This window comes from Brachyhypopomus gauderio, chromosome 5 (assembly GCF_052324685.1).
Source record: "Brachyhypopomus gauderio isolate BG-103 chromosome 5, BGAUD_0.2, whole genome shotgun sequence".
NCBI classification, from domain to species: Eukaryota; Metazoa; Chordata; class Actinopteri; order Gymnotiformes; family Hypopomidae; genus Brachyhypopomus; species Brachyhypopomus gauderio.
In genome coordinates, this window is record NC_135215.1 from 4,971,993 (window position 1) to 4,985,602 (window position 13,610).

General features: G+C 40.6%; 3 protein-coding genes across 3 annotated transcripts; 2 read left to right on the forward strand and 1 right to left on the reverse strand.

Annotated features, from left to right (window-relative positions):
- The first annotated feature begins 620 nt into the window (after positions 1–620).
- On the forward strand, positions 621–1,951 carry tnnt2c (troponin T2c, cardiac). Its single transcript, XM_077004515.1, has one exon. It carries the CDS (start codon positions 696–698, stop codon positions 1,503–1,505), a length of 810 nt encoding a protein of 269 aa, XP_076860630.1. The 5' UTR covers positions 621–695; the 3' UTR covers positions 1,506–1,951.
- Positions 1,952–2,630: 679 nt separating this feature from the next.
- Positions 2,631–7,729, reverse strand: LOC143514196 (uridylate-specific endoribonuclease C). Its single transcript, XM_077005093.1, has 7 exons — positions 7,577–7,729; positions 5,639–5,738; positions 5,268–5,379; positions 4,976–5,097; positions 4,749–4,861; positions 4,108–4,258; positions 2,631–3,889 (listed from the first exon to the last, which is right to left on the reverse strand). The coding sequence occupies exons 1-7, from the start codon at positions 7,585–7,587 to the stop codon at positions 3,629–3,631; spliced, it is 870 nt and encodes a 289-aa protein (XP_076861208.1). The 5' UTR covers positions 7,588–7,729; the 3' UTR covers positions 2,631–3,628.
- A 60-nt stretch (positions 7,730–7,789) lies between these two features.
- cyb5r3 (cytochrome b5 reductase 3) lies at positions 7,790–13,498 on the forward strand. Its single transcript, XM_077005092.1, has 9 exons — positions 7,790–7,968; positions 8,484–8,609; positions 8,725–8,797; positions 10,410–10,516; positions 10,684–10,813; positions 10,986–11,069; positions 11,264–11,349; positions 11,712–11,811; positions 12,027–13,498. The coding sequence occupies exons 1-9, from the start codon at positions 7,948–7,950 to the stop codon at positions 12,197–12,199; spliced, it is 900 nt and encodes a 299-aa protein (XP_076861207.1). The 5' UTR covers positions 7,790–7,947; the 3' UTR covers positions 12,200–13,498.
- Positions 13,499–13,610: the final 112 nt, after the last annotated feature.

The window sequence follows — 13,610 nt, forward strand, 5'->3', positions numbered from 1 at the left end:
AGGGAATACAGTTATTAGTGCAATTACTAGTCTTATGATCTCTTATGGAGTGTTGCCTCAGAAGGCAGGAATGTTTTAGCTGTACTCTTGTGGTATTATATAATTAATTCTGCTTAATCACTCACACTGCAATGTTTGGTATTACAGGATAATTAAATAAAAGACACAACTGCATAATGTAAATGACGCACTGAGTTAATTCTAACATTTAACACATGTATCTACACATAGGTAGCATGCACAAAATGCCATCAGAAGGGATGGTAATATTGCCAGTAAGAAGCTCAGTATCCTAAAATATGTTCTTGCCTAATTTTAACAGACTTACTGGAGAACCTCTTATTCCCGTGTTGTGCATCTGTTTTGTGCCAGACCAAATTATTCTTGGAATCCCTATAAAAGACTTAAGGGGAGGAGATGTCAGAGGTCAGGGTTTTGATCTGGGACCTAGAGGCACTGAAAAAGATCAAGAGGAAAAAATAGCACCCTGTGCATCTGTCCAAAAACCTCCCTCCACAGTCCAAGGACCGAGAAGTTTCATTCAACAGAGGTCACATGGGCCTACCAGGCCCTATAAAAACACATTCCTTCAGCTCACTCCCTTTAGATGCCTACTCTCCCGCTGGAGTGGAAGTGGTCAAGAGTTCCTCAACCCCCCATTCATTCTCTCAAAGGCAGGGCACAGCACCGGCACAATGTCTGACACTGAGGAGATTGTGGAGTATGAGGAAGAAGAAGAAGAAGAAGAAGGGGTTGAGGAAGAGGAGGATGCAGAGGAGGTCCTTGAAGTGGACGAAGATGAGGAGCAAACGCAAGAGGTGGGTGAGCGAGACCAGGAGGACTTCAAGCCCAAGACCAGGATGTACCTGCCCAACATAGCTCCACCCAAGCTGCCTGATGGCGAGAAGGTGGATTTTGACGACCTCCATCGCAAGCGTGTGGAGAAGGATTACAACGAGCTGCAGAGCCTCATTGAGTCACACTTCAGCACCAGGCAGAAGGAGGAAGAGGAGCTGGTGGCGCTGAAACAACGCATCGAGCGGCGGCGGGCCGACCGGGCCGAGCAGCAACGCGAGCGGACCGAGCGGGAGAGGGAGCGGCAGGCCCGGCTGGCTGAGGAGAAAGCTCGGCGTGAGGAGGAAGCGGCCAAACTGCGCGCTGAGGAGGAAGCCAAGAAGAAGAAGCTCCTGAACAACAAGACTTACGGCGGCTACCTCCAGAAGGTTGACCAGAAGAAGGGCAAGAAGCTGACGGAGCGAGAGAAGAAGACAAAGACCCTCATGGAGCGGCGCAAGCCTCTCAACATCGACCACCTCAACCAGGAGAAGCTGGAGGAGAAGGCCCGTGACCTCTGGCAGTGGCTACGGCAGCTCCAGGGTGAGAAGTTCGACCTGGCCGAGAAGCTCAAGATGCAGAAGTACGAGGTCAATGTGTTGCGCAACCGTGTTAACGATCACCAGAGGTACTCCAAGACAACCAAGACCTCCAGGAAGTCCCGGAAGTAAATGCTCAAGTGGGAGGATAGCACATGTTGAATGTGATGGAATCTGAAGAAGCTGGTCTTCAGTTTTTACTCAGTTAGTTAGAGAACAGCGGCACTGTCCACTTCAGTGCTCGTTACAGCTGATAGTTTGCCTCAATTTCCACAGTCTTCCTGTTTTCACTTGTATCATATGTAAAATGGATTTTATTGGCTGTTATGTTTTGCTCTGTGTGTTTAGATTGTTTTCATTGTTAATGAAGCAGCAGCTGCTAATTGACCTATGGTGGCTGCAAAGTTTTCCACTAAACATTTCATTCACATCTATATGGAGGATTGTGAGGCAGACCTGGGGATCTGTTATATATCATTACTATTTATGCACAAGTTACAAATATGCACAAGTTAGGACCACTTTTTAAATATGTCTTTGCCAACAAATAAATACTAATAAAAGAGTGTATAGATGCATACGTTTGATTGTGTGTCTTGTGTGTTTGAGTATATGACAGGGTCATTTCAAAAGTTCAAAATAATAGGATGGAGTAAGATGGAGTAGCTGTGTAGATTGTTTGTTATCTACTTTGCTACTGTCTCCTCTTATGTACAGGTATTTCTTTTTATAGACTTTTTTAAATTACACTAGCATGCCTTCTGCTGGGGTCATTTACATTCTCTCCCTTAATTTTCATGTCTACATTTAGTTGGTGGAGATGATCGCTCACATGCCATATGTACAGTTACTGACTGATATGTCTGTCAGGCCATATGGGATCTTAGGAGACAATATTTCTGTGTAGCACATGTGGTAAATATTTGGCATACTCAGGAGAGCAAGCGTTTCCCAGTGGAATGCACATATAGGAACTGTGCAGAACAATGCAATACAAATGCTTGCAAACACATAACTTTCATGAATAGTAAGTTACAGGGGGAAACTTGACTATTATTGTGGTAAAATACTGCAGTTATTCTTAATGCTATTAAAACAAGTGTAAAACATACTAGTTCCTAAAGTGTGGGAGATTTACCCATGTAACGAGAGAAGCCAGGAGTGTGTTTAAGGCTCCAGATTGGCTGAGAAACGTTTTCACAAGTTCGCGAGACAAACAACATAGAACTTTTTAACTGCAGCATACATTTATTTTGTCAATATGAAAGAAAGCAATGTTATCATTCTTTCCACTAAAGTAATAGACATGGTGCGACACTGAATAAAATGACATTTTAAAAACTCATTTTATTGGGTATTACTTCAAACTAGCATGACAGTGAACATAAAAAGGTTACTTAATATTTTTCTTGGCATCACTTTACAATACGTCTGCCCTTATAAAGAATTTTAAAATGAAATTATGCATGGTTATAAATGAGGGAATAAATACCTTTAAATCATTAATAAGTAATAGTAATGAAAATAGTGACTGATGAATGAAATGAAAATGTCTGATGATGTCTGATGAATCCTTATTTTCAAATGTCTTATGAGTACAATGCTAGTTGCAGAAGAAAACGTGAACTAACTAACCAATAGGAACTGAGCTTTAAAACAGTAGGCTAGATAAATGTGGACTATTTGACAAACAAAAAGATATTTTATTACATGTTATAAATACTTATTAATGATTTATATGATCTCATTAACAACCTTAATTCACTTAAACCATTTATAACTAAGGGTAGTCCTATTGTGAAGTGGTACCTATTTGCCTGAATAAAAACGTTTCTGCTATTAGGTAAAATTATCGCAAGTACAGACGAGCCCCTAGTGTTAAGCAACTGTGTTTTGGGGAATGAATGAAAAACTTTAGAAAGAGTAAAGAATGATGAGAACTGACCATGTTGAAATCTGCTCTGTGGGCATTGCAATAGAACGCCCAATATCCCCCTCACTAAATATCTACAAGTTGTGTAACCAACAGCTGCCAAACATTGTTAGAATAAGCTAGTCAGGAGCATGTTTTGATAACAAACAAGAAATGCTACCGTAATAAATGTTAATCAGTGACAGTCATGTAAACAATTGATATTTGAGGACCTAAAGTTTCACCTATCCATTTTGACCTATCAGATTTTATGGCTATTAAGAGTAACCTCATTTCCTCCAGGCATTCCTGGGGTTTCGTTTCCTTGACCTGGCTTGGGCATCTAAAGGTCTCTGTTGTTGCTGCTGAGAAGTTTGGGATAGGACGTTCCGATGGAGTGGCCATGTCTGCACACAACAACCTCCAGCATATACTCGTCCACCTTCACCACCGTTTTGGTTACGCGCTCGTTACTCTTGAGGAAGATGATGGTGAAGAGCGCCACCTCAAACTCGGGGCTGACACCAATGAAGGAGCTGCCCAGTGGCTTCACAAGGCCCTTCCAGCTGAACTGCAGGCTCAGGACGTGGTCATTGTCATCCGGCTGACAGGGAGCATTACAGTTATATGTAAGGAAACAATAGGTGCCATTTTCTTCTGGTACAGTTCTAATCTCGCACGCACGCACGCACGCACACACACACACACACACACACACACACACACACACACACACACACACACACACACACACACACACACACACACACACACACACACACACACACACACACACACACACACACACACACACACACACACCTGGTCTTTATCTGTGGCCTTGTAGCCCCTGTAATCCACGACTTTCAGCTTCTCTTGCAGGTAAAATTGAACCCAGTTGTGAAGGCCCATGATTTCTTTATCATGCTTGGTCTCTCCAACAAACACGTGCTCAAAACCACACGAGTCTTGCCTAGATATGGAGATAAAATACTAAAGAGATGATTCTGAGACAAAGCAAACTTAATCTATCACACCAGGTAGGTGATGGAAAGTGTGAACATATTAATAACCAGTTTTAGAATCTAACTTCCAAGTCTTTTCATGTCTATTATTCATAAGAGTTCATAAAAAGACAAAACTGTGAAATAAATCCCCAATTAGGAATCACAACGGTGGTGGTAAATGTAAAGACATTTACTTGAGTACTTAAATAGCACACTTTAAGAATTATTCAGATTAGAGTGAAAGTTACTCTCTGAATTTTTTTTATGTGTCAATATGTCATTGTTTTTCTTGATCATTTTAAGAACATAAGTTGTTTGAATGAAATGCCAGTTTATACTGCATTGCTGAATTGTTTCAAAAAGTCCTGAATGTGGCTTTAAAGCGCCATCTAGAGGACATTTCACACCTCACTCACCATGGCAAACACTGTGTGTCCAGTGGTCTTGTAAACTCACCCTCCACTCCTGTCTCTGTTATAGAGCTGGAACCAGATGTCATAGAGCTGCTTTTTAAACTTGGCTGCGTCAGAGGGAGCTTGACCTTTACTCACTAAATACGTGTGAGCATGCTGCAAGATAAACCACTGGGATCAACTACTTGAACAATAATTATACAAACAAATAGAAAACTCAAATCAGCAAGGAATGCATGCACATAAGACACACTAAGGTTGGGAGAGTACCTTCATGACCTCTGTCTTTAGAATGGCCTCGAGGAAGAGGTCATTCTCCTGAAGCTCTTCGCTCGTCACTTTCTCAGCCACACCCGTGGACATCTCATAGTTGTCCAACAGGTTTATAAAGTCTGAAAAGTGACAATGCCAGAAATACAAAAATGCATATCCTTCAGCAAATCCACAGGGGATTGTACAGTGCTGCATGTAAATGTAGTTTTGAAAGTGATAACAAATGTAGTTTTTGAAGTAAACAGTGTGAGCCTTCATGGCTGGAGAGACGTTGGAGAGAGAGGCCTACGTCTGTAAGTGGCCATGCTTTTCAGCTTGTCCTCGTTGACATAAGAGAAAAGTGGGGTGTTTGCTTTGTCTTGGGCAGAATTACTGCCCGGCGCAACAAAACCAGCCTTCCCCTGTGATAACACAGAACAGGACAGTTTGAACAAACACTTCAGTTGACAACATACTTTAAAACTTATGTAAATATTGTGGGATCTCTGCTAATATTGTTTTACTGGCAATTCATATCAGCTCCTATTACTTTGAATGAAATGTACAGATCTGTGAGGTATGTAGCCATACCCTTGAGAGCAGATGAATGACAGTTTTCATCCAAAAGATTTTTTTGGATGTTTTGTGGCTACATGACCTCTGCAATACGCATGGCTTTACCTGTAGATTAATTCTGTAGTCTTTTCCAGGCTTCAAGCGGTTCACATCCAGCTTCCACAACTGATTCAGGACTGCGGACAGTTCCTGGTCAACAGCAGGACTGCAGTAATATGAACAGGGAACCAGACAACCATTTGAATCCATACATTATCAAAAATGGAAACAAACAAACAAAGACAAGAACATGGAACCTGTTCTTGTTTAGGAGCCCTTTTGCCTTATGTAGCGCCTTTATTAGCAGCTCATTCTAAAAATATGTTCATGTACTGTACAATAATGTTTTATACACTGACTTTGGGGGGTTTATTTATTCTGTGTAAAGCAATATTGAAACATTAATACATTTATACTATATTCTAATTAGTTCTATGCATATGAACATTGTTTTATATAGGTAATTTAACTATTTTTTATAATTAACATATTATTGATGTTATTACTATTATTACTCATTGTTGATTATGATATTCAAAATGATGTGGTTATGATCAGTCATCTGATGTAACAGCTTGTAATACTGTATATATCTCCTTATGCTATGCCTACATTTTTCTAGTCGATAAAGCTTACAGCAGGGGTGTCAAACATACCGGCCCGCCAGGGGGTTCAGTCCAGCCCGTGGAATAAACCTGGATTATTAGAGACTAAACTCCATTTTATTTAAAATATGCAGTTCCTATATGGTCCGCTAGGAGCGTGTTTTAGTCAGTTATATGAAATGAAATGAAATGTGCCATATTTTGTCAATTGTGATTTTTACACCCCAATCGAAATTTGTCCTCCGCTTTTAACCCATCTGTGCAGTCAGAACACACAGACACACTAGTGATTACTAGGGGGCTGTGGATCACACGTGCCCAGAGCGGTGGGCAGCCCTAGCCCGGCGCCCGGGGAGCAGTTGGGGTTAGGTGCCTTGCTCAAGGGCACCTCAGTCATGACCTGTCTGGGAATCGAACCCACGACCCTCCGGTCACAAGACCAGTTCCCTAACCGCCAGGTCTTTGTCAAAAGAGAAAAGTGGGCAAGAAAAATGGAAAGTTCATTTGTTAAGAATTGCTTCCCAGATGTGGAAAATGTAACTGTGATGAGTTTTTATGCATAATGCACTTGAATAAATGTTTAACTGAGTAAAAGTGTTGTTGAAATTGCACATACTTTTCTACATAAAGTAAAACGTGTTCATAATATATTGTCCTTTTACTAAATTCATTTCATATAACGATTTTTATAATTTACTTATTTACACCAATACAAATAAAAAAACTTGACATTGTTAGTTCCATGTAATTTTGGAAATGGTCTGGCCCCCTTGAGATCCGATTAAGTTGTATGCGGAGCCCAGACCAAAATTAGTTTGACACCCCAGTCTTAACAGTATTTTGACAGTCGAACGAAGTTGTACTGAGCAGCATCTGACCACTAGATGTCGCTGTCACGGCAGGTTTCGAATCAATCGTTCAGAAAGCCTAATTAATCCAATGAAACATGGAAAGCGTTCTATGCCTATAAATAAGGAAATTATTTTTAACATAATACATTTAACTACACAAAGCTCATTTTTGTGCACGACAAACCGACCCGGTTACGTGTCCAAAGTATGGGCAAGTTCAGACAAGTCTTCTCAACCATAAAGACTATAGTTCAATCTATAAAAAATTACCTACTCTAGGTGAAGTATGGGAACCAGATGTTTAAGACATATTGTTTAAGATATCGTTTTGTTTGCAAAGACATATTCAACATTTTACTTAAATAACGTTTTAACGTAAATAAAAAAAAACTTTTGGTCTAATGTTTGACACCGTAGCGTATTTTAATTTACAGGTGCAGGAAAAAAAACACACCAAACCACAAACTCAAATCAAACTCCACAAACTGTATTTATAAAATGTTGTCTCAAATACTGTAAACCGAAGTCGCGCTAAATATATTTCTCACCTTTTTGCCATTACTACGAAGTTGTCTTCTTTCGTGAGCAGACTAGAGTTTCTTATTCAACCAATTTATGCAGGAAGTTAAGCACTTAACCTGTTGATCGATTTGAGTAGCAGCAAAATCTGGCCCCATCTAAGCACGTAAAATTGCGTCATTGGCTAAACGTCTCCTTACATAAGTCCAAAATGAAAGGGAAGAAGTGGGCGTGGCTTTCAACGAACCCGGATGTACAAACAGGGTGGAGTACAACAGTAGTTTACTAGTCTGCAAAGTTTACTGCTCGTAGTCTTTGGTAGACTTCGCTAGCCGTCAAAAAAGAACATCGAATTGTGCAACCGTCGTCTTTCACAACGTTTTTTTATACGGCAAACAGGATGCTGTCTTACATTATTGGTGTATGTAGTTCTTATTTTTACCACGCACGGCTAATGAAAGTGAATTGTTTGACTGCTAAACGTTAACTAAGTCGTTAGCTCGCTGTTGTTTGTAGCCAGCTGGCCTACCTAACGACAAGTTTATGGAAACGTGTTGGCTTGTGTAACCACCTGTTATTGACCGGGCACAATGAACGTGTAGTGTTGGCATATATCGGTCATAACACCGGTGCTGCAGTGGTTTACTAGTTACTAGTGGTTTACTAGTTACTAGTAAACTAGTGTTAGTGTACCCATCGCTATTGACCTAGAGGCACTGTGCTAGGAACGATACTGGGAGTTCACTGGTCCTGTGCTGCAGTTTTACAGTGTTACCAGCACAAACTTTTAAAGTCATTCTTCAAAAAACTACGAAGAATGTAGTTTTAAACAGTTTAAACTGTTTTTACGATTCATAACCTTTTCTGTGAATGTGGAAATTGATGGGGAGGCCCTGTTGCTGCCACACAGTATCAAACTAACTGTCATGTCTGCAGTTAATTCGTGGTGGGTTTGAAGGTATCTTTGGCTTGATCATGAGGATCTTGGGTGTTAAAAGAAGGCCCGCCATAACCCTTGAAGATCCCAATGTCAAGTATGCTTTGCGGCTTGTGGATAAAGAGGTAAGGCTTGTGTTCTGATTTAAGCAGAATTGGTTAATAATATGTAGAAATTGCTGACCTTTGATACTTGATTTTGTTTCTAACTAACATGCTGTGTAACACGCTCTGTTTTTAGGTTATTAGTCATGACACTAGGAAGTTTCGATTTGCCCTGAAGTCTCCAGAACATGTCCTGGGGCTCCCAGTCGGTAAGTTTAGTGTAGGTTATGACTGCAGTGGAAGTTGAAATGATGCCATTCAGCCACTAGTGTATGTCAATCAATCAATCAAATTTTATTTATATAGCGCTTTTTACAACAGTTGTTGTCACAAAGCAGCTTTACAAGTGCCGAGTCCTAGCCCCCAGTGAGCAAGCCAAAGGCGACAGTGGCAAGGAAAAACTCCCTAGTTTTTTTGCATGAGGAAGAAACCTTGAGAGGAACCAAGACTCAGGGGGGGAACCCATCCTCCTCTGGCCGACACCGGTCACCATGACAACAACAATAATATAGACAGAATGTAGACAGAATGTAAAAGATGCAATAATGTCCATTTAGACCGAAAAATATGTAATAATGTCCATCATGGTGTAGGCATCCGGTTAGGCAGGAGGTGGCCGGCCAGGATGGATCGCTTGTCTCTCCTCATCTCATTATTCCTCAAGCAGGCGGGCAGCCATGTGGAGAAATGAAACAGGGAAAATTAGCTCTGTATGAGGACATATACAGGACAGGTAAAATTATAAACATTTCTGGAGTGTGGCAGCAACTCCGGCACTAAGTTAAATTATTACAGCCTAGCTAAAAAAAGGCAGAACCAGAAGGTAACATAGGCTTGGGGGCATTCTGAGACAATGGCATCCGTCCACTGCACTGTCAACAAACTTGAGTGACCACGAGCAGTGACAGGATGACAGCACCAGCACCCCAGTCTACCATAAAACCCTTCGTCTATGAACCCCTGGATCTGTACCTTTATCTAAGGGGGATATTAATTATCAAACGCTAGACTAAATAAGTGGGTTTTCAACCTAGATTTAAAGATTGTGACTGTGTCAGAGTCCCGGACACATTTAGGAAGATTATTCCAAAGCTGGGGGGCCTTATAAGAAAAGGCTCTTCCCCCTGCTGTTACCTTGTTAATTTGTGGAACTAATAACAGACCAGCACCCTGTGATCTTAGTTGACGTGGGGGTTCATAATAGGAAATAAGTTCCTGGAGGTATTCAGGAGCAAGCCCGTGTAGTGCTTTATATGCTAATAATAGAATTTTAAAATCAATACGAAATTTAACTGGGAGCCAATGCAGGGCTGATAGGACTGGTCTAATATGCTGAAATTTTCTAGTTCTGGTCAGAACTCTAGCTGCGGCATTTTGAACTACTTGAAGTTTATTTAGATTCCTATTTGAACATCCTGACAGTAGTGAATTGCAGTAGTCTAGTCTAGAGCTAACAAAGGCGTGCACCAATTTTTCTGCATCATCCTGTGATAATGCATTTCTTAATTTGGCAATGTTGCGGAGATGTAGAAAAGCTATCCTAGTAGTATGATCTATATATTTATCAAATGATAGGTCGGAGTCGAGTATGACGCCTAGGTTTTTGGCTACTGTGCCAGGTGTAATGGGATAGTCTGCAAGATTAAGCATTAAGTTTGGAATTTTCTGTCTTGCGGCCTTAGGGCCCACAAGGAGAACTTCTGTTTTGTCCTCATTTAATTGTAGGAAGTTTAGAGACATCCAGCATTTAATATCTCTTACACAGGCCTCAATTTTTCCTAAACTGAGTATGTGCCTCCATCTGTATTGTTATGCCTACAGGTCAGCACATATTCCTCTCTGCAAGAATCGATGGTAATCTTGTGGTGAGGCCCTACACTCCTGTATCCAGTGATGATGATAAGGGGTTTGTGGACTTGGTTGTTAAGGTAGGTTTTCTTTGAAAAGGTATAGGGTCTTGGTGTCATCTTGCTGGACGTTGCTAAGACGGTGCTACTTGCAACCCAGGGATTAGTGTTATTCATACCTGGACAACGTTAGAATTTGTAATGTAATTATGTAATTATTACAGCATTAATGCTGTCTTTATTTGTAGATATACTACAAAAACACTCATCCAAAGTTCCCTGAAGGAGGCAAGATGTCTCAATACTTGGAGAGTCTTCGGATCGGGGACACAATTGACTTCAGGGGGCCAAGTGGACTGCTAGTTTACAAAGGCAAAGGTGAATTTGAAAGAACTGTTTGGTTTGTGTTGCATTGGTGAGATTAAAATGTAAATTAATTACATTTTCAAAACATCTTATGTATGTGTGTATTCCTTATGTTCAGTATATTGTCTTGGAGAAAAATAAAAAGTCTTGGTTTTTGTCTTAATTCTTTACTGTCACCTCTCAGGGGTATTTGAAGTCCGGGCTGATAAGAAGTCACCTCCAGTTATTAAGAATGCAAAACATGTCGGTATGATCGCTGGAGGGACAGGTAATTCAGTCACTACACTGATTTGTCATTTTATGTTCTTTGATCTTGCATAGAAGAAGCTGATGCTTCTTGCAGTTCTGCAAGACGTGTGTATGTTGACTGTGTGAAATTGTGGTTTTCTGTGAATTTGTCTGCTGTTGCAGATACAGTCTAAGGATTATGGGTGTTTCTTGATTGCTTTACCTGTGCCGCAGGTGTCACTCCCATGCTGCAGATAATCCGTGCAATAATGAAAGATCCACAGGACCGTACAATTTGTTACTTGCTATTTGCTAACCAGGTAAGCTGTTTCTGCAAGCTTTGCAAGAACAGTGGAGGGGAACTTTATGCACACAGGGTTGGCATGTTGCGGTGTTTAATTCCAACCTGGCAGGAGTACGCACACCTCATACCATCAATTGTTGGGAGGTTGAGTCTGATTGATTAAACAAGTGGAGTACGGGTGCTGCTGCTTAGTTAGAACAAAGACCAGTGGCTCAAACCCTTTACAGATAACACTTTTCCTAACAGAATAGAGATAGAATGGTGCTGGAACTAGGACTGGTTTATGCCCTCTGGTGGCCACTTTGTGAACATTGCCCGAATGTGTTTTTAATTCTAGAATTTTATATAATGCATACTTGTTCCTATTCTTTCAAACAGTCGGAGAAAGATATTCTTCTACGTCCAGAACTGGAGGAACTTCAGACCAATAACCAAGATCGGTTCAAACTTTGGTACACCCTTGACAAGGTTCCTGATGGTATGCATAGCTTTTTAACATATTGATATTGTTGTACATATCAAGAAAATATTAATTTGGTATTATATGGCCTCTGACCCATCCAGCACAGCTTGGCTATGAAGTAAAGTCAGATGTGCCTGCTGTTCTAGCTGTGAACCAGATGCTGGCTACAGTTCAAAGAAATCATTTCACAGAGTTCATAATTGCTTTTCTGGTTGGTGTGCATATGACAGACTGGGAGTACAGCCAGGGTTTCATCAGTGAGCAAATGGTGAGGGACCACCTTCCACCCCCCGGCGACGACACGCTCATCCTGATGTGCGGCCCTCCGCCCATGATCCAGTTCGCCTGCAGCCCCAACCTGGACAAAGTGGCCCATTCCCAGAGCAGGCGCTTTGTCTTCTAGGCAGTAGCCTGGTACCGGGACCCACCGACCTGGCTTTGGCGCGCAGAGATCCGGACGCTCCCGCCTTTGTGACAGCTGGAATATGCAGTGAAGGATTCTGTTAGAAGTTTTTTGCAGTGGAGAGGTTAATGTCGGGCAGGACATGCAGGTGGGGGTAGTGTGTGTGTGTGTGGGGGGGGGGGGGCGCTAAAGGGTCTCACATATGCAAAAATCAGTTAAAATTGCTTGGTTGGTTGTGTAATGCAGATTTAATTGTTTTTTTTTTATTGCAATAGAACATTGGTATGTGATTTGTAGATAATCAGTCAGTCATGCAATGATGTATGTACAATGTTCTGCCATTCATTTTACAGGTATATAAAGTTTCCTGCTATTTAATATGACGGTTATTGAGCAAGATACTCAGTCTTTTTGTAAAGCCTTTGCACTTTCGTGTATACATAATTGCAGTATATTTGCTTTAATGCTTCCAAAGTGAGAAAAAAACAAAAAACCAAAAAGGTTTGTGCTCACGTTAAAGGATATTCATGTGCTCCATACACAACACCCTCAGTGGCTGGCTTTCATTGCACACTAGTAGTGTTTCATTTAAGAGATTTGTTTCTTTAAGCTGATGTAACCCAGTTTACTCTTTTTACTATGTATAAAATGAAGCTCTTTGAAGATGTCACTTGCCAAATATGGGTGCTGTTGTGTTGCACGGCTTTGAGTGTTGCAAATAAATGTATATGCACTGTTGAGGCACTGCATGAAATGTAGGTTCCCAACTGTGATATTTTGTCTTTTCATCCATTTAATTATTGCACTTGCAGAGTCCTTATCCATGCAGGCTAAAATGTACAAAACCTGGTTCCATTTAACAGTGACCTTCATTTTAATAAGTAAGTAATGTTTGCAAAAATAGATTCGATCACCAGAGAAATATGACCAGTGCAGTGTTAGCATATTTTGATATTTGATGCTTACATTTACAGCATTTGACATGTGCCCTAGTCTCAAATACATATCCATATTAATATATAGTGTTAATACTAACAAACTAAAGTTAGTAACAACTGAGAAGTCCATGTCTGCCAGAAAGAGGTCTCTGAAATCCAGACATTGTTAGGGAGACTAGGCTCATCTGTGTAGCTCAGCTTCAAGCTTAGTTAAGAAGAAGCAACAATGTCTTCTGCTGGATTTTCTTATTTTCTGTTCAGTCATATATTTTTCTTTCCATTTTGTCTCTTTTAAAAATATTTTCACTCCAAATCACTTTGTAAACCTTTTTTGAATAAAGTACTCTATACATGAAGCTTATGTTGTCTCAAACCCAAAACACCTTAAATTATTAGCTTCAGTGTTTGTATTAAAAAAAAATGTATGAGGAAGATACCTGCAAAATAATATGTCTAAGGACCAAATGGTTATT